Source organism: Hemicordylus capensis, chromosome 16 (genome assembly GCF_027244095.1).
Source record: "Hemicordylus capensis ecotype Gifberg chromosome 16, rHemCap1.1.pri, whole genome shotgun sequence".
Lineage (NCBI taxonomy): Eukaryota > Metazoa > Chordata > Lepidosauria > Squamata > Cordylidae > Hemicordylus > Hemicordylus capensis.
Window position 1 is genome coordinate 15081728 of NC_069672.1, and position 18127 is coordinate 15099854.

At 51.1% G+C, this 18127-nt stretch overlaps 1 protein-coding gene across 3 annotated transcripts in view; it reads right to left on the reverse strand.

Annotated features, from left to right (window-relative positions):
• MTOR (mechanistic target of rapamycin kinase) overlaps nucleotides 1-18011 on the reverse strand; it is an 89867-nt gene extending 71856 nt beyond the window's left edge. For all 3 annotated transcript variants that reach the window (XM_053280857.1, XM_053280858.1, XM_053280856.1), the window contains exons 1-18: nucleotides 17878-18011; nucleotides 15985-16148; nucleotides 14946-15054; nucleotides 13497-13729; nucleotides 12158-12358; nucleotides 11274-11408; nucleotides 10234-10506; nucleotides 9560-9668; nucleotides 8463-8649; nucleotides 6849-6977; nucleotides 4436-4680; nucleotides 3826-4041; nucleotides 2609-2814; nucleotides 2222-2344; nucleotides 1486-1575; nucleotides 1291-1383; nucleotides 376-510; nucleotides 99-228 (exon numbers count right to left, since the gene is read on the reverse strand). In XM_053280857.1, the coding sequence (XP_053136832.1) occupies nucleotides 99-228; nucleotides 376-510; nucleotides 1291-1383; nucleotides 1486-1575; nucleotides 2222-2344; nucleotides 2609-2814; nucleotides 3826-4041; nucleotides 4436-4680; nucleotides 6849-6977; nucleotides 8463-8649; nucleotides 9560-9668; nucleotides 10234-10506; nucleotides 11274-11408; nucleotides 12158-12358; nucleotides 13497-13729; nucleotides 14946-15054; nucleotides 15985-16104 (2734 nt within the window). In that variant the 5' untranslated portion in view covers nucleotides 16105-16148; nucleotides 17878-18011. The remainder of the gene's footprint in view (nucleotides 1-98; nucleotides 229-375; nucleotides 511-1290; nucleotides 1384-1485; nucleotides 1576-2221; nucleotides 2345-2608; nucleotides 2815-3825; nucleotides 4042-4435; nucleotides 4681-6848; nucleotides 6978-8462; nucleotides 8650-9559; nucleotides 9669-10233; nucleotides 10507-11273; nucleotides 11409-12157; nucleotides 12359-13496; nucleotides 13730-14945; nucleotides 15055-15984; nucleotides 16149-17877) is intronic.
• Nucleotides 18012-18127: the final 116 nt, after the last annotated feature.

Genomic DNA, 18127 nt, shown 5'->3' on the forward strand with positions numbered 1-18127 from the left:
AGACCCACACAAGAAGAGCCCAAAACGGCAAGGCGACCTCCCACTCCCCGCCCCCCGAGCAGGAGGTCTCTGGCGCTTCCTTTTCAGAGGCTACTTACAAGAATCTGTGCTGGATTTAGACTCAAACAGGCTGACGGCAGAGGCGTCCCGAGACTGGTCTATCATGCCAATGTTCACCTTGTGCTTGTACGGATCGAGAGCCCCCAAGAGACCCAGGACGCGGATGGCCTAGCAGGACGGGAAACCGGGAATCAGCCAGCCTCAGAGGCCACAGCAGCCTTGAACCCAGCCTCATCCCGGATGCTGTGGAGGCAGAGGACAGGATGTTGGCAACCCAGTGCTCTGGGCAGAGCTGGATATTCCCGAGGGACCTACCTCTCTCCGGGTGCCCTGGTTCTGCTCTGTCTTGAGGAAGTTCAACAACACCTCCAGCAGAGTCGGGTACTTCCGGTAGGGTTCCACCACGTAGCCGGTACTGGCTACCAGCTGGCCCAGGGTCCAGAGAGCCACCTGGGAAAGATGTACCGAGAAGAAGATGGTGACATGGTTGGCTTGAACCAAGCAAAGGGGATCAAGAGTCATCAGCGGTCTACTGGCTCTCACTTTAGACATCTAAAAACTCTCAGAGCCAGGGATGGGAATGGGCAGCGTGGCTGAAGCCCCATAAATAGGCGCCCAATTCAATTTCAGACAGGTATATGCCTGTTTTCTATACCTGTGTCCCAAAAGAGGTTGATATAATACACTCAAAAATACCACAAACACATAAGAGCTGATGAAATTCAAGGGCAAAATTAGGAACTGCAGGTTCCTTCCTCAACTGCCAAGGTTGAGTCATATACTGAGTCAGATCATAGGTCCATCTAGCTCAGTATTGTCTACCCAGACTGGCAGCAGCTTCTCCCAAGGTTGCAGGCAGGAGTCTCTCTTAGCCCTACCTTGGAGATGCTGCCAGGGAGGGAACTTGGAACCTAGATGCTCTTCCCAGAGCGGCTCCATCCCCTCAGGGGAATACCTCCCAGTGATCACACTTCTAGTCTCCCATTCAAATGCAACCAGGGGGCGGACCCTGCTTAGCTAAGGGGACAAGTCATGCTTGCTACCACAAGACCAGCTCTCCTCTCCTGGGGCAGGGTTATCCCCCTCAGGCTCAAGGAGGCATGCTTTCTCTTATCTAGCAAATCAAAACTGCCCTGCCTTGTCGCTCGTGAGGGGTATAACCCATGGAGACATCCTTGACCCCCAGCAACCGAGAAAAGCAGGCTTGGGTGTCAGCAACCCCACACTCACCTGTCTCTTGGCAAGTAAAGAGGAGTCCTGAAGCATGTCCATGATGATGATGAAGAGGTCATCCACCCATTTCCTCATCTCCAGCCCACTCACCTGCGGGAGAGAGAGAAAAGGGAAGGAGCAAAAGGAAGACAGAGGTCATGCCAAAATAAAGCCACTCTGTTGAGCAAGAGACCCAGAGGTAGCCCGGCTTACCTGAGCCAGCTCGCCTATGGTTGCCAGAACGTTATTGATCACGCCGGGGTTCGGATCAGGGTCGGGATCTTTCAGTTTCACGATCAACGCCTGTGGAGCATCACACAAAGATGAGAGCTTGATGGCTGGGCGGGGGGCGAGCAAACTCATTTAGTCAATGCCGCTATGACCCTCCAAGTCAGGAGATGTTGGCTGGGGATGGAGACCATAACTCAGTGGAAGAGCATCTGCTTGGCATGCAGAAGGTCCCGGGTTCAATCTCTGTCAGCATCTCCAAGATAGGGCTGGGAGAGACTCCTGCCGGAAACCTTGGAGAGCTGCTGCCAGCCAGTGCAGACAAGACTGAGGCAGAGGGAGCAATGGTCTGACTCAGTATGCAGCAGCTTCCTAAACCTCGAAGAGGCACTGCTAGTCAAGGTAGACAACACCAGACCTAGGTGGACCAACATTCTGACTCAGTAGGTGGTGCCTTCACACATATTTATATGCAGGGCTGTAGAAATCCACTAGTCTGCTAGTCTGTGATGAGTGGAAAATGATGCCTGGAGAGTCAAAAAAAAAAGGCCCGGTGTACCCACATAGCGTGATGAGCAAGATATGTTGTCTGGCTGAAGAACTGAGCCAAGCTTTCTTCACCCCTGTCTATACGTATGTTATGAATTTGGCCATCCAATTCATAACGGGATGTATTCTTGGAGTCAGGAAAGTGTCCCAGGAGGCTCCCAAAAAGCCTTACCTTGAGGATGGGCTCCATATAGGGGCGAATAAGCCGCGGGGCGTTGGAGACCAAGTGCCCCAGCATCCTGGCACTCTGCTCTTTGATCCGGCCCACGCCGCTGTGTTCCAGCTCTGTCAGGATCTGGAGGAGGGAGTGGAAACAGACACGTTTTTCAGGCCAAGGGCAGAACAGGAAGACCAGACGGGCAGTTGAGCCTCCCCATTCTCTGGTCACAGGAAATCCTTCTCTTTCCTTTCTCACTTGCAGAGTTTTTGCAAAAAAAATGTAGGGGATGCGGGAAGACGACCCAGCGGCCTCCGGAACAGGGCAAGCTTTCTTTTGCCAGGAGGACGGCAGGCCCCAACCTTTCCGCACTCCAGCCGCCTCCCAGCGGCCGCCTCTTACCTGAATCAGCATCTTGCGCAGGAAGGGCATGACGAAAGCGGGGTTCATGCTGCTCAGCCGGCCCACCGTGCAGATGGCCAGCTCGCGGATTTCGAAGACCTGGTCGTTCAGGGCCACAAAGAGCGCCTGCAGGTTCTCCGCCTGGGCCAGGTGGGTGTCAAAGCGCTCGTCCAGGGAAGCCAGCACACAGTAGCGGATGTCAGGGTCTGGGACAACGCACGGGGAGGGCAGGGGTGCGGGGTCAGGTTATCACTGCAGTGCTCGGACGTTTTCAACAAAGAAAGACGGAGCCGCCACCACATGCTGCAGGGCATCCCTGCGATGGATGCATTATCTGAGCCCGTGGCGGAGGATGGAGAAAGATTTAGGCATCTCCCACAGGCAGGAGGAGTTGTGATTGTTGTGAGAGTTCTTCAAGCTGAGAAATTCCCCACTCGCTTTGTTCAAGGGCTCCTTCCCCGCCTCATTGCCACGGAGGTTCCGTTAGCTCCGCCCACCTAATTTTCTGTGAACCGATGTCTGAGTCCACAAACATTTCGCCCCACTGAGTTACACTGCAGTTTGGGGGTTGGTTGGTTTGGCCCCCTTCGGTTTTTTGCCTCCAGGTTTTTGCGAAAAGGATATAATATTGGCAGGTTATCCTGCTGATACACCCCACCACACGCACATGCACCTGCAGGTGCTCCGTTATGCATCCACAAGGATCATAACATTTCCAGCTCCAGCTCTTTTAGAAATAGACAAAAGTTGGAAAGAGAGGTTATAGATACTCTTGGAGACAAAACAAGGCTGTGAGACCCTGGTAAAGTCAAAACAAATTGAGCACGCTATAAAGCATGTTGCAGAAAGGACTGTGTCGGACAGCTGGCCTGGTGGTGGCAAGCATGAATGGCCCCCTTTGCTAAGCAGGGTTTGCCCTGGTTTGCATTTGGATGGGAGACTCTGTGTGGGACCACTCTAAGACATTCCCCATTCTTGGGCCGCTCTGGGAAGGGCATCTGCACACTTGCATGCAGAAGGTTCCAGGTTCCCTCCCTGGCGGCATCTCCAAGATGGGGCTGAGAGGGACTCCTGCCTGCAACCTTGGGAGAAGCCGCTGCCAGCCTGTGTAGACAATACTGAGCTAGATGGACCAAGGGTCTGACTCGGTAGAAGGCACCTTCCTACGTTCCTATGCCCTCTACAGAAGCAGAACAGCCATCGGGCCCTGCGCTCACCTGGGTCTGTGATCCCGACCACCAGCAGCTTGCTCAGGACGTCGGCCACCACCTGCACGGCAGTCTGGCTGACGACGTGGGCGTGCCCACTGATCAGGTGGATGGACGGGGTGAGGAGGCGCGAACAGGTGCGAGCGGCTTCCATCCGGATCTCCTTGTGCTCGCTGTTGAGGAAGTGATCCGCACAGTGCCGGACAAACTGGGTCAGCGAATGCCCTGAAAGACGACAGGGCAGAAGAGAGAGAGAGAGAGAGAGAGAGAGAGAGAGAATAAACTTCCAGCCTCTTTCACAGAACTGCACCTCAACCAGGACAGCCCATGCATCGGGCCAGGATCCCTGACAGCCCGTGCATCGGGCCAGGATCCCTGACAGCCCATGCATCGGGCCAGGATCCCTGACAGCCCATGCATCGGGCCAGGATCCCTGACAGCCCGTGCATCGGGCCAGGATCCCTGACAGCCCGTGCATCGGGCCAGGATCCCTGACAGGTACCGTCACCAGCCCTCTTACCCATACAAGTGCCTATGAGCGCGACCCCAAGCCACAGCATTGTGCTGCCTCCCTCCTTCTTAAAGGTTTTTGCCTGCATCTTCCTGGACCAGCGCTGACCTTCGAACTCGAAGCTGCCCAGGGTGCGGAGCGCCAGGGTGATGCTGCCCACGTCGGTGGCCTCGGGGATGTTGGTGAGGCTGGGAGAAGCCAGCTGGTGCGCCAGGCCCTTGGGCATGCCCGGGTGCCGCAGAGGCTTGTGCATCAGGACCAAGGAAAGCATCTTCAGTAGCCCGTCCTGGATCTCCTTCTTCAGCTGCGGGATCTGGCGGCTCAAGTCGTACAGCACGGCCGTCAGAGCAGGGCTAGAGGGCGGACACCAGGCCGTTATTTCCATTCGGCAAACCACGAATGGGCTTCTGTATTGCTCACCGGCCTACTAACCACACCTGGCACCGATTTCTCACTCAGTTTCACTCGGCAAGCAATGCCCAGACCAGGGCTGTACAACTTCGCGCCCCTCCGGCCAATCTGCTGTTGGGACTACAGCTCCCATCATCCCCAGACCAATAGTTGGGAATAATGGGAGTTGTAGTGCAACATCAGCAGGAGGGATGAAATGGCGTGGCCCCAGCTTAGACCTTTCCTGCCTTCAGGGACAGAAAGCCATCCCGGCCTCGGATGCGCTGCTTGGGCATCAGCCCAGCAGAGGGTCAGGGAAGGTCAGCGGCAAACATTTCAGCTCTCGGTGACCTCGGGCTGGCAGCAAGAGAAATATTTGCTGGCTGGCTTGGGCAGTTGCCTCTCGGCAGGCATCTCCCGGGCCGGAAGTGGACGACGAGGCCTTCTCAGGAATCCACGTGGAATCTGAGAAATCCCTGGAATGTCGCCACGTGGGGCTCGGACTCTCAGACACATGGGAAGCCGATCTCTCCGACGGGCCCTCGGAGCTAATCACTCATTTCCCGTCCTTGGCAGACGTGGAGAGCAGCTGAGTGAGCGGAGCAGCGAAGGAAAACGGGAAGGAGCTGCGGAACGAGGTGCTTGACTTCAATCACGCGCTGGAGGTGGTGTTAAGTTTGGTGTCTGGAGCTCCAGAGGGCCCAAAAACTTGCCCGCGCCCCCTTTTCCCCCTCTCTGGGGGTATCAGAAGCAGTCAGTCATTGGGCTGGAAAGAAGTCTCTCTCTCTCACACACACACACAAACACACACCCCTTCCATGCAATCCGGCATGTGTGCATCAGACTGCATGCAAGAGAGGATCGACAGGACAGGAACAGTTTGGGTCATTTGCGTGAGATGTCTGGACCAGTGAGCTTCACTAATTTTCAAGCGGGGGCCACGCTGGCAAACAAACCGCCACCCGCAGAGCCATTTCCCAGCGTGCTGCTGCCCTCTGCACAGGCCTGCGCTGTCCTCCGGGCTGGGGCTCCAGAGGGTCCCCCTTCCCTTAACGAGGAGCCTCCTGGTGCCAGGGGGGCTGTGCAGAGTATTCCGCTTCGGCCAAAGTTTCGCACAGGCCCAATAAAGAATTGGCTCGAGAGCCGTGCTTAGGGTGGATGGGGCCACCATTGGCCCTTCCGGGGCTTACGCTGCTCTGGACATACCCACTTCGGAGTCTTCCAGGGGCCAGTTTGTAATTTGCTCGCTTCTCACAGGCCCAGGCAATGAGCCTTGTCCACCAAGTGCTGCTGTTTCGCTCTTTTGGGAATGATAGTTGGCGTGATCTCATTTCTCCCCTTGGGATGTGCACGGAACCGGCTTCCTTTGAGCTGCTGGTGGGGCAGGGGTGGCTGCACTTACCCCCACCCCACCCACCTCCACGCTTCCCCCTCCAGCGCTCTGCGTAGAAATAGTCCACCCCGTTGTGGCAGTGACCGGAAGTGCCCCGCATCCGAACAGGTTTGAACGCGGGGCTTCCAAACCAGTTTGGCGTTCTAAGAACAGAACACCGAACAGGTTCGTGCACCTCCCGATATCACACTTTCCTGGCCTCACTGCTGGATTGTACACCACACTCTCTCTTGCAGATCAGAAACCTCCCATCACCTACAAAGTTGCCAGATTTTGTGCGGTGGCTGCTGCTCAGACCGGCCCGCAGCCTATTTCTCGCCCTACTTCCTAGAAGCTGCTACAAGAGGCTTCTCTGTCGGTGGACTCTGCAATGACTGAATTCGGATCTGAATGTCGTCTTACTGGTCTGTGCGTACAAATGGCCAATGAGCGTAATAAGGCTATTCACTTGGAGTGAGCGCTGCGACTTCCTCCACTGCCTGTACCTGCATGGTGGGGCACAGGGCGGAGATCATCCACGGGAGCTCGCTGGCATCCTCCGGCTGCACTCACAGACGCGCCACCCCTCCCAATGTCGGGCTTGCAAGGGGACACGCTGGGAGTACGGAGGCCGCATAGGGCAGAGTCCCCCAAGGGTCCCGACTGTCGCAGAACTAAACTCCGCTTGGTGGTCAGTGGAGGGAACTGCCAATCCAAGAGCGCCCCACAGCGGCTAGTGGAGGGAAGAGAGAGACCTACCTCAGCCCCACGGCCAGCATGGGCTCCAGAAGCTCCTTGATGTCTTGCTGGATGGAGGGCCCCATGGCCCGCGCCAGCATGCTGATGCACGTGAAGACCGTGGCATCCACCTGCACCGACTTCTGCCTCCTGCGGAAACACAGCCAGGATTACAACCCCACCAGAGAGGAAAGCACCCCGCTGGACAGCATTTGCTCTGAAGCAGGCCTGCTCAACTTTGTCCCCACCCCCGGCTGTTTTTGGACTATAACTCCCATCATCCCCAGCCACAGTGGCCAATAGCCAGGGATTATGGGAGTTGCAGGCCAACATCTGCAGGAGGGCTGAAGTTGAGCAGGCCTGCTCTAAAGCCGGCACATGTGTGCACGCTCACAAGTTTTAAGAATGTCTGCTCGGTTAATTTCAGATCCTGCTTGGGCTGAATCAGGAAGGCCTCACTCTGGATGCACGTGCGCACGAGCGCCCAGAACAAGACTCATCCCGCACACAGAGGAAAAACATTAGAGGAGCCCCTGCCCCCAAACAACCCCTTTCTTACACTACCATTTCCCCATCTCCAAGACTAAGGTAGGGGGTTCGCAAACACAGGCCCCCACATATTGTTGGACTGCAACTCCCATCATCCACAGCCTTCCGCCGCTGGGGTCGATGGGAGTTGTAGTCCAACATCACCTGCGGAATTCAAGAGAAAATACAGAAAACGTCAACTACGAACGCTCATTGTACCTGCGTTCAACAAGCAGACAGGTCCCTGGCTAAGAAAACGTCAACCTCTACAACGTCTCCATCTTGGACACCAGGGGAAGGTAGTGACATGGTGACCGGTTAGCTGGTAGCCGGTGACTCATGACTGGTAGTCACCAGTCACGAGTTGCCAATAACGCGGCACCATCGCAGCACCTGCTGTTGGTGGCCAGGAAGGGAGATGATGTAACAGTCAACTTTCTATCAGCCAGGACCCACCTACTGGCTGAATGCAGGTAAAACTAGTTTTAATTAGTTGGTGAATGTTTTGTATCTTGCTTCAAATTCCTGTATATCTTGCTTTACTCCCATTTCCCCCAATTCCGCGTTCTGTGTGCCACTTTTCGTATCTTAATACATTTCAAATGATTAGAAGTGGTTTCCATCTGGTTTTAAAAGGTTCTGAAGAGAATCTCTACCATGAGACTTTTTCTTTTTTTTGGAAAAACCCTTAAATATTGTAGATAGTGTCTAAAATATGCAAAACAAGGGCAAAACTCCTACGGCAAAACTCTTCCTCAGGTGCCACGGAAGGTCATGCTTTACTGGTTTATTTTTAGAGGCATATATGGCTTGTTTAGAGCTGGGCTGTGTGGACTCTGGCTGTACAGTGCCAGTTAAGTCCCAAGCTGGACAAGTCCCAGGGTGCTGAAGCTGTGTCTGAGCATGGTTAAAGGCTTTAGATCAGCCTTCAACTGGTGGCAGCCTACCTTGAAGGAGCGGCGTGCTCCTAAATTGGGCTCAGAGCAATCCCTCTAACTGAGGGTATATCCCAAGAGAGCAGAGAGAAAACCCACATTCTAAAGGGAATGATATAATGCATTTTTAACACAGTACACAGCCATCTCTGTCCTTCACACAGACACTCACTTGTGGGTGAAGTCCTTCAGCGGGAGGGCAGCCTTGATGATCTCCAAGACTTTGGGCAGGTACACCTGGAATTCTGACCGCACAGCCACGGAAAGCAAGCCCAGGGCCTGGAACGCAGCTGTCCGCTCCTTCTCTTTCTTAACGCAGCTCAGGACGTGGTTCATGGTGTCTGGAAGGTAGTGGTCAGCTGTTCCCAGACAAAAGCGACACACCAAACCGGGGAGAGAACACAAACACGGAGAGTTATTCAGGGGCTCTGCTCGTTTCAAAAGAAAGGACAAATGGTCAAACTCGCCCGGAAATTATACACAATCTTAGCCCTCAGTCACAGTTGGATGAAGGCCAAGTGTGGTTAACCAGTGGTGAGGGGGAGGCACTCTGTGCATGCCCAGAAGCACCCTTTGTCTGCCAGTCAGTAAGCACAGAGAAAGAACAGCTCCAACTAAGGTGTGGTGTTTGAAACATGGTTTATCCCAACCATGTTTGGCATTTATCTCTCACCTTAAATACATTTTTTAAAATATTTCATACCATCTGATATGTATATCTCTAGGCAGTGTACAACGTTTAACCCAATATTTAAAAAGTAAACCCTGATTTAAAACCCACAAAAACAATCTCATAGAACAAAGTTGTTAAGACAGATTATAAAAAATTAATTCCAGTTAAAAGCCTGCGAGATCAGGGGCGCCTTGAGGGTCTTCCTGAAAACAAACAGAGAAGGAAATGCTCTTCTTCCAACAGGCGGCAGATTCCAAAGCCCCGGGGCAGCCACAAAGAAAGCCCTGTCCTGGGTCACTACCGGCGGCGTCCGTAACTGGACCTCTCCAGAAGATCGTAACAGGTGGCAGGGTACATGACAAAGGAGCTGCTCTCTTAAATAGCCTGGGCCCCAGCCTTTAAGGGCTTTGTAGAGAATAACCAGCACTTCTTCGCTCAGAAACGTATCGACAGCTTCACACACACACACCAGTTTATTTTAAAATTAAAAATACACAAGCACAGACAAAAAAAAAACACCCCAGATTCCTCCTGGCAGCTGCATCCCCTGCCAGCATAACCCACCGGTGGAAGGGCGCACTTCAGAAACCTTTTACCTGTGAAAGCCGAAGGCCGGAAAGCAGCCAGCCTCGGTAACAAACTGAGGACCGTCATCTGGATGAGAGAGTTCTTGCTGCTCCGACACTTCAGAACCCAGTAGCACACCTGGAAGATAGGCGGGAGAGAGCTTTAAAGGTTTTCACAGCTAGGGTCGAGCAGTTCTGGAGGAAGGGGGATGCTGGAACCGAGAGACAAGGTGTCAACAGGGATGGATTTAAGCTGACAGGCACATGGGAGGGTATTTAGGAGCGGAGGAAGCTGCCATATACCGAGTCAGGCCCTTGGTCCATCTAGCTCAATACGGTCTACCCAGATTGGCAGCGGCTTCTCCAAGGATGCAGGCAGGAGCCTCTTTCAGCCCGATCTTGGAGATGCTGCCCGGGAGGGAACTTGGGACCTTCTGCTCTTCCCAGAGCGGCTCCATCCCCTGCTGAGGGGAATCTCTTCCACTGCTCACACATCGAGTCTCCCATTCATATGCAACCAGGGCGGACCCTGCTTAGCCAAGGGGACCATTTATTCTTGCGACCCCAAGACCAGCTCTCCCCTCTTAGACCTGGAGGCAGCTCTGCGATGCTCACAGTCTAGCAGGGATGCTTTCAGGAGTACAGTTTGTGGCGTGGCTTGCGGGGGCGGGGAGGGGGGACCCACCACCCCGCTGGCCACTCACCTGGTCGAACTTCTCTTCCATCAGCTCCCTGCAGCACCGGCTCTCGACCAAGGTCGTCTTGGCTGGGGCAGGCGAGGCGCCGAAGCCCACGATGGTCGGGCTGGGGCTGTAGCCCAGTAGCCCCATCAGGGCATTAGACTGCTGGGGCTGCACGGACTGGAAGTTGGCGAAGGGGGTGATGTGGCGCGGCTTGGCCCCGAAGCCCAGCAGGTCCTTGCAGTACTTGTGCACCATCTGCTGCTGGGTGATCTCCTCCATCTCTTCTCGGAGGCGCTGGGAGGAGAGAGAGGAGGCAGAGCGGGGCTTGAGCAGGCCAGCAAGTCCCGGCGACCCACGTCTGAGAAGCCCTACGCAGCGGGAAAGGACGAGCAAGCCAGAGGTTGCCGGTTCGAATCCCCGCTAGGAAACACCTGTCTCAGGAAGCAGCGATCTAGGAAGAGGCTGAAAGGCATCCTTTCATGCTGCGTGGGAGGCGGCACTGGGCAACCCCTCCTGTATCCTACCCAAGAAAACCGCAGGGCTCTGTGGGCGCCAGGAGTCGACACCGACTCGAAGGCACGACTTTACCTTTTTTACTGTGGATTTATTTATATACAGGCGGACCTCAGCCTATGGGATCGCAGGGGTTAGGTTCCCAGACGTCAAAGAAATTGCTGGGGAAATGGCCAAATAAAGTGCCCAGCTGTGCTCTCCGCAGGTCTCCTGGCGTGAGCAATGCCCCACAAAAGTCTCAAATGGGGGCGGGGGGGAGCAGATTTTCCCCCACCCACCCATTTTTCTGAAGAAATGAGCCACAAAATGGCTCCTGCAGACAAAATGGTGGCCGGAAATTACCTCTGAGGTCATTTCCTGCCTTCTAGCAACCATGGATATGTCGGCTGATACCCTTTCATATCTGTAGATAATGAGGTAGGGTGCCCTTTCCGTAGACCGCGGATACGCAAGACGGTGATTAGCAGAACCACATATAGCATGGCCCACCTGTACCGCCAGTTCAAGATCAGCAAGCCTCCAAGTAGCCCCTTCCCTTACGAACTTACCTCTCCCTCCATGCTGCTGATTCTGACCAGCTCGTTCAAGATCAGCAAGGCACCATGGATTCGGTCGTCACGGTTCATGCCTTTCTCCTTGGCCACAGTCTCATCAAAACCTTTCTCGGCTTCTTCATAGGTATGCTGAAATAAGGAGACACTCCTACTTAGGGAAAGAGCCATGGGACGCGAAATGCTCGTATCCCTTTACAACCATCTCCTGGGCAGGTTCACCAGGAAATAAGGCCTCCTTAACTCAGTAGGACTTCCTTCCAAATAAACACACATAGGTTCAGCCTGACAGATGTCAGCTCTGAATGAGGAAGGCTACCTGGCGGCCAACACCTTTTGACCTCGAGAAGTTCAGCTGCTGGTAACTCACATTCGCAGGAAATGTTTTAGAAATACATAACAGCAAGGAGCTGTCCCCAAGGGCAATTCCAACGGTAACGGAATCAGGCACTTTTCACCACTGTTTCAATGATTGTAGCCATAAGCAAACGGTCAAGTTGATATCACACCCATCCACTGGCAAAAGAACATCTACTATAAGGCCATGTTTTTACAAAACCCTTAAATATTATAGACAATATCTGAAACATGCAAAATGTGGAATTTTTGGACGTCATTTCAGATTCCATTACTGACCTATTATGCATATTTTAAACACTATCTATAGTATTTAAGGGTTTCACAAAAATATGGCCTTATAGTAGATGTCCTCTTGCCAGTGGGTGTATATGATATCAACTTTTGAAATATGTATGTATACACCACCCAAAATGCAAGTCCCTTGAAAGTTTGCTTATGGCTGCAGTCATTGAAAAAGCGGCAACAAGCCTGATTCCGTTACCCTTGGAATAGCCCCTAGGCTAGAAAGACTCTCCCCTTACTCGGTACCACTGTGGCTTCTGCATCTCTTTCGACTCCCGCTGGGTAGTCAGAATGAGGCAGGCCCGTAAGGCGGAAACCGCCCCCTCGCGGATGGCCTGTTTCGGATCCCACACGGCGATGAAGATGTTGTCAAAGAATGGCTGGACTTGCTGGAAGAAGAAGGTGGGGACACTGATTGCCAGCTCTCGCAGGACCAAGACCTGGTGGGAAGACCAAGAAGAGGAAGCTGATATAGGCAGAAGTGAACATTCAGAAGCCAGTCAACTCAGCTAGCAGCCTTCCCACAAATGGAAGCTACCCCAATATCAAGGAAAGTGCAGTAGATGCTTTCTTCCAGATGTTCATTTCAAAAGCCAAGCTCGCTAATAACAATCCCAGGCTAGAGTTGTCTTTTATTTAAATCCCACTTCCCCACCCAACAGGCCTACAAGAGATCATGAGACAGATTTTCCAACTCTTAAAGCATATCTATACCACTGACTTAAACTAAATTAGCAACCATTTCCCCAGGGAACCCTGCAGTTCTGCAAAGCGGGTAAGTGAAAGGATTGCTAACAAAATTCTCAGCATCCTCACTAAACTACAATTCCCATGGTTCTTTGAGAGAAGCCATGGCTGTGAAAACAATATAAAACCAATATACTTTTGTAAAGCAGATATGCCCTCAGAGCTGTTAAGATTCTGATTTAGTCTTCCTTGGAATCCCAGAGGTAATTCCATTACTCTTGGAATTAGAGGGCAATTCCAAGGGTAACAGAATCAGTCATGTTACCCCTTTTTCAATTACCATAGTCATATACAAGTTTTCAAGTTGATATCATATACACCCACTGGCAAGAGAACATCTCCTACTAGGAGGCCATCAATTTACAACACCCTGAAATATTATAGTGTCTGAAACGTGCAAAATACCTCAGTAACGGAATCAAAAATGGTGTCCAAAAATTATGATTCCATTACCAACATATTTTGCACGTTTCAGACACTATATTTCAAGGTTTTGTAAAAGTGTGGCTTTATAGCAGGCGATACTCTCTTTCCAGGGAGTCATACTCTCTTTCAGTGTCACCTTGAAAATCTGCTTATGGCTGCAGTCATTGAAAGAGTGATGACATGCCTGATTCTGTTACCCTTGAAATGGCCCTAGAACAGCTGTTGGGTAAATTCACAGCTGATATTTAAAGTGCTGGGAAGGGAATGAGAGAAGACAATGAAAGGGAGAGCCAGGGCATGAAGCCTCTCTGTTCTTCGCAGGCCCCGGCTTTCTGACCCCCCTGCCCTGAAATGGCCCCTCAACCGTCATCCGCATCACAGCTTCTGGAAAAGCTAGGCTCTTACGGCTGCATGCCTCCGCCCTTCGTTCCGGTCCGCTCCCAGCCACTCCAAAGCCCGCTTGACTTCAAACTCCACGTATTCCGCTGTACAGGTGTCACCCGCCATGGCCAGGCGCCCAATGGCCTTGGAGGCCATCTCCATAACAACGGGGTCATTGGAAGGGAGGAGGTTCCTTAAGTAGTTGGCAAAGCGGCCAATGCGGGTGGCATTGCCTCCCTCGATGCCGATGAGGCTTGCTGGGAAAGAGGACAAGGAGAGGAGTAACCAAAGAGGAAGGGGTGCAAGTGGAGGCGAGGCAGTCAGCACGAATTGTCCCCACACACGAAGCAGGGACTGCCTTGGTTTGCATTTGGATGGGAGGCTACATGTATAAGGCAGCTTCCTATATGCCTATGTTTTGATGAGGCCATAGCTCAGTAGAAGTGTATCTGCTTTCTATGCAGAAAATCCCAGGCTCAATACCTGGCAACATCTCTAGGTAGGGCTGAGAAAGACTCCTGCCTGTAACCTTGGAAAAATCACTGCTAGTCAGTGAAGACTATACTGAGCTTACAACTGTCAGTATAAAGCAGCTTCCTATGTTTCTATGAATTAATATTCCTGGCTTAAAGGAATTCATGCCAGTTTATTTTTATCTGTAATTACATTTCTGCACCATCTTTCCTACATGATCCCAAGGAGGTTTACAAATTAAAATTAAAAAAATAAAAATAAATCCCTAGGATCAAATTAAAACCACTAACAGTATAAACTATAAGACACAGAGACAGAGCAACACAAGAACAGAGAGACCCACACTCTCTAACGAGCAAAGTTTTCCTTTACAAGCCAGCAAAGAATCACCATTTCTTAAAAGTTTGGACAGATTAGGTATACAGAGAAGTGTTATTGAGCAGCGATGATTCACCGCAGTTTACGTATTTCTCAATTACTCTACATCTAATTTTTTACAGAAAAATGGTCACAGGCTGTACAACTTGCATTTCATAGCCCCCAACTGAGCATAATACTCCATGCATCAGAGGAGGTGAGCTTTGGCCCGTCAGATCTTCTAACACAATACAGATTGGTCTTTAAAGCACCACGTCTTGCTACAGAAGATGGCCCACTCTCAGGAAATAATAATAATAATAATAGTAGTAGTAGTAGTAGTCGTCGTCGTCTAGGGAGAGACAATAAAGTGGCAGAGAAATCAACTAGCTTTGGATGTAACTGACCAATTTTTAGCTTGTTTCTTTGATTGTTGTTTTGGCACTTGGTTTTATTTTTAAGTTTTTTATTAGTAATGCCGTGGGTATTTTTTAAAAACTGAAGAGCAGTTTATAAATGTATGCATAAACAACTAAACGACCCAATATGGCAACCAAACAGAAAAATTCCACACCAAAAGTTTCTGCATACGTTTTCCTTTAGAGCATATGTTTTCCTTTAGATGAGCACCCAAAGACTCACCTATGGCCAAAATGCCTCCCTTCCTCTCGTTTGCATCTGAACTGGAGACCAGCTCAAAGATGTGGTGATTAAGCTGGTCGTAAAAGCGGGTGGATTCCTCCTGGCTCATCTGGGCAGAGAGAGGCAAAGAGAGAGAAAAAGAGAGAGAGAAGATCAACACAGCGATGAACAGCTTCTTTTGCCATGAATATCCCAAGTGAAATGAAAGAACCATCTTTCAGATGAAAGGCTATAGTGTTTTTAAACAATGTGCTGGTCAAATTATCATTATCCATGCAGTGCCCCCCTGTAAGTGGCTTTACAGAGCTTTATAAGCAAGCAAGTGAACAGAATACAGAGTCCTGCCTGCAAGGAACTTACAATTAAAAGGCGGGGGCAGGGGGAGAGACAACGGGAAAAGGCAACAGGAGTGGGATGAAAGGAAACAAGGGCTGCATATGTGCAAATACAGTTACACACGCTTGGTAGCGGTTGGAAGTGAAAGACAAAGAGTTAGATTAAAAGTCTTGTGGAGGCAGGCCCGTCACATTTTGGCCATTAGTACCCTCCCAGGGGGCAAATGATCATGGTGATTTTTGGCAATGTCTACCCAGCAAAGAAAGAAAAGAGGCGATCCCTTCATTACAGCTTTCTGCGTTGGCCTGCCCACAAATGATTAGAGTAACATGGTAGTCACATTTGCAAAGGGAAAAGTCAGAGTTAGAGTAGCAGTGAACAAATCATTATACTCCCTCCATGGAGTGATCTTTGGAGGATATTCCAGGCATTTTTTGTTTCCATTCTTATGACAAGATATGACAGTCAGGATGATAAAAGCAGGAGGACGACACACTGAAAGCCTTGCAATGTGCTCATCTCTTTTCCATCTCTAGGGGTGTCGACCTTGTCAGCCATCACCATGAGCATCCATTTCCCCCCCCACAGATGGTACTGACCACCCCAGCGGGCTAATGGAGAAGCTGGAGAGACTCAGACCCAGTCCCCTGATCTCCATCTCCCACCTCCAGGCAGAGCATTTCACGGGGTCTCCCCAGCTCACCTCTCGGAGCTCCATGGTCACGTAATGTTGCAGCTCTTTGGCAGCCTTGGCCCTGGCCTCTTCGTTGCGGCTCTTGAGGCCACCAGCAAACTGCTGGAGGATGATGACCGTCCCCGACATGGTGGCGGCAGGACAGAGCTTGGGACATCAAGTGTGCCGGGCTCCTTGGGGCAGAAAGGGGGAAACAAAGAATCAGGAGTTGTTGGAAGGAGGAAAAAATGCAACTCAACCAAGTTCTCTCCATGTCGGGTTCCTAATTTAAAATATGTCAGTTTCCGGGCTTCACAGAATGTAACCCCTGCTAACTGGGCAATGAGGTACCTTTTAAATGTGGCGATTCTCTATATTTAGCAGGGGGAGAACAAATAACTTATGTTTCTTTTTAGACTGAGAGCCCTTTGAGGACAGGGAGACATCTTTATTTATTTATTATTTCTCTATGTAAACTGCTTTAGGAACTTTTGTTGAAAAGCGGTATATAAGTATTTGTTGTTGTAGATGTAGTTGTTGGAAATCTCACAAAAGGACAAGCAAATTGAGTGTTTAGTGATGAACACCAGCCTCCCCATTCCCACTTTCCTTGTTTCATAAACCAGTGTGGTGCAGAGCTGGACTAGGACCGGGGAGTACCAAGTTCAAACCTCTACTCAGCCATGAAACTCACTGGGTGACTCTAGGCCGGTCACCTTTCTCTCAGGCTGGACCAAAATTTCAGGCTTCGGGGCCTGTGCTAGCTTCTATAAGAAACAACTGTTTCTATTCTCTTTCCCATATGTGTGCATGTGCATAAATAACTGGAAGGTGATAGGACCAGTGTGGTTCAGTGTACCCAGGAAATACACCCACCCCAGAGCCTTGGTGTTTTAAGACTGAAAGGCGAACAAGGTTCTTAAACACACACACACACACACACAAGCCCAGACATAAAGAATATCACAATCTGTGTAATTATAACCACGACTCCCATAGAAGCCTAGACTTCTGATTCCCCAAGGGGTTTTTCTCTATAAAAATCTCTAAGAATATGCATGCATGCATACAAACATGCACACATACCTCTGCCTTTTAAAAGTGGTAATTGTCTTTATTTGGAAAGGGGAGAGCAATTGGCCCTCTCCGTCTCCAGCACAGCATCCTTCCAGTGGCTGTTGATGGGGTCTAGCTTATGTTTCTTTTTTAGATGGTGAGCCCTTTGGGGGCAGGGAGCCATTCTATTCATTTATTTATATTTATGTAAAGCGCTTTGAGAACTTTGGTTGAAAAATGGTACATAAATATTTGTCGTATTTGTAGAGGTCCATAACAAGTGGTATATAAATAGGAAAGATAGACAGAGCATGCTATGGGGACATGCTACATTTTGCAGGTCCCCCCAGCTGTCAATTTCACTTCCCCACCCACCATGTGGGGAATCCCAGATGTTTTAGACTACAACTCCCATAATCCCCAGCCAAAGTCCATTGCAGCTGGGGATGCTGGGAATTGTAGTCAACATCTGGAATTCCCTGTTTGAGGGAAGGCTGCCTCCCACCCCCAGCATATGATCATATGCACAACCTTCCCAGCTACCAAGTCTCAAAATGTGGCCTCGCACGTCCAAAGAAAGAGAGTTTCCATGCAAAGATTTTAAAGACATTATTGCAGGGTCTCCTGCTCCTGGGAGGGGTGAAATAGAAGAGGGGGAGGGTCTGGGTCTTGCGGGACCCCCGCAAATTTGGGTGGGGAATCCAAAAGAGAAAAAGATGAGCCAATTAAAAAATTATATTATATTAATTTTTAATTAACATATTAATATTAATTCTTTTAAGGAGAGGGGAAAATGAGATGGGGGAGGGGCATGGCTCGGCTCGCGCTCCCCCTCCCCCTCCCTTTGATTCTAGCCCGTCCACTCACCGGCCCCTTCTGCGGGCCTCCGACCCAACGACAGCCGCTGTCGTTTCCCGGCGCTTCCCGGGCTCCTTCCCCGCTTCTCCCGGCCGAGGCCCGTTTGCTTTGCCCTTTCCCTCAGCCTCCTCCCTCGAACTGCCCTCGCCGGCGAAGCCAGCCAATCAGCGGCCCCAGAGCCTTGGATAGACTGGCCCTCCCGCCAATAGAAAGGCGCAGTGGTGATGACGAGGGTGTAGTCCGGCCCACAAACAAACCT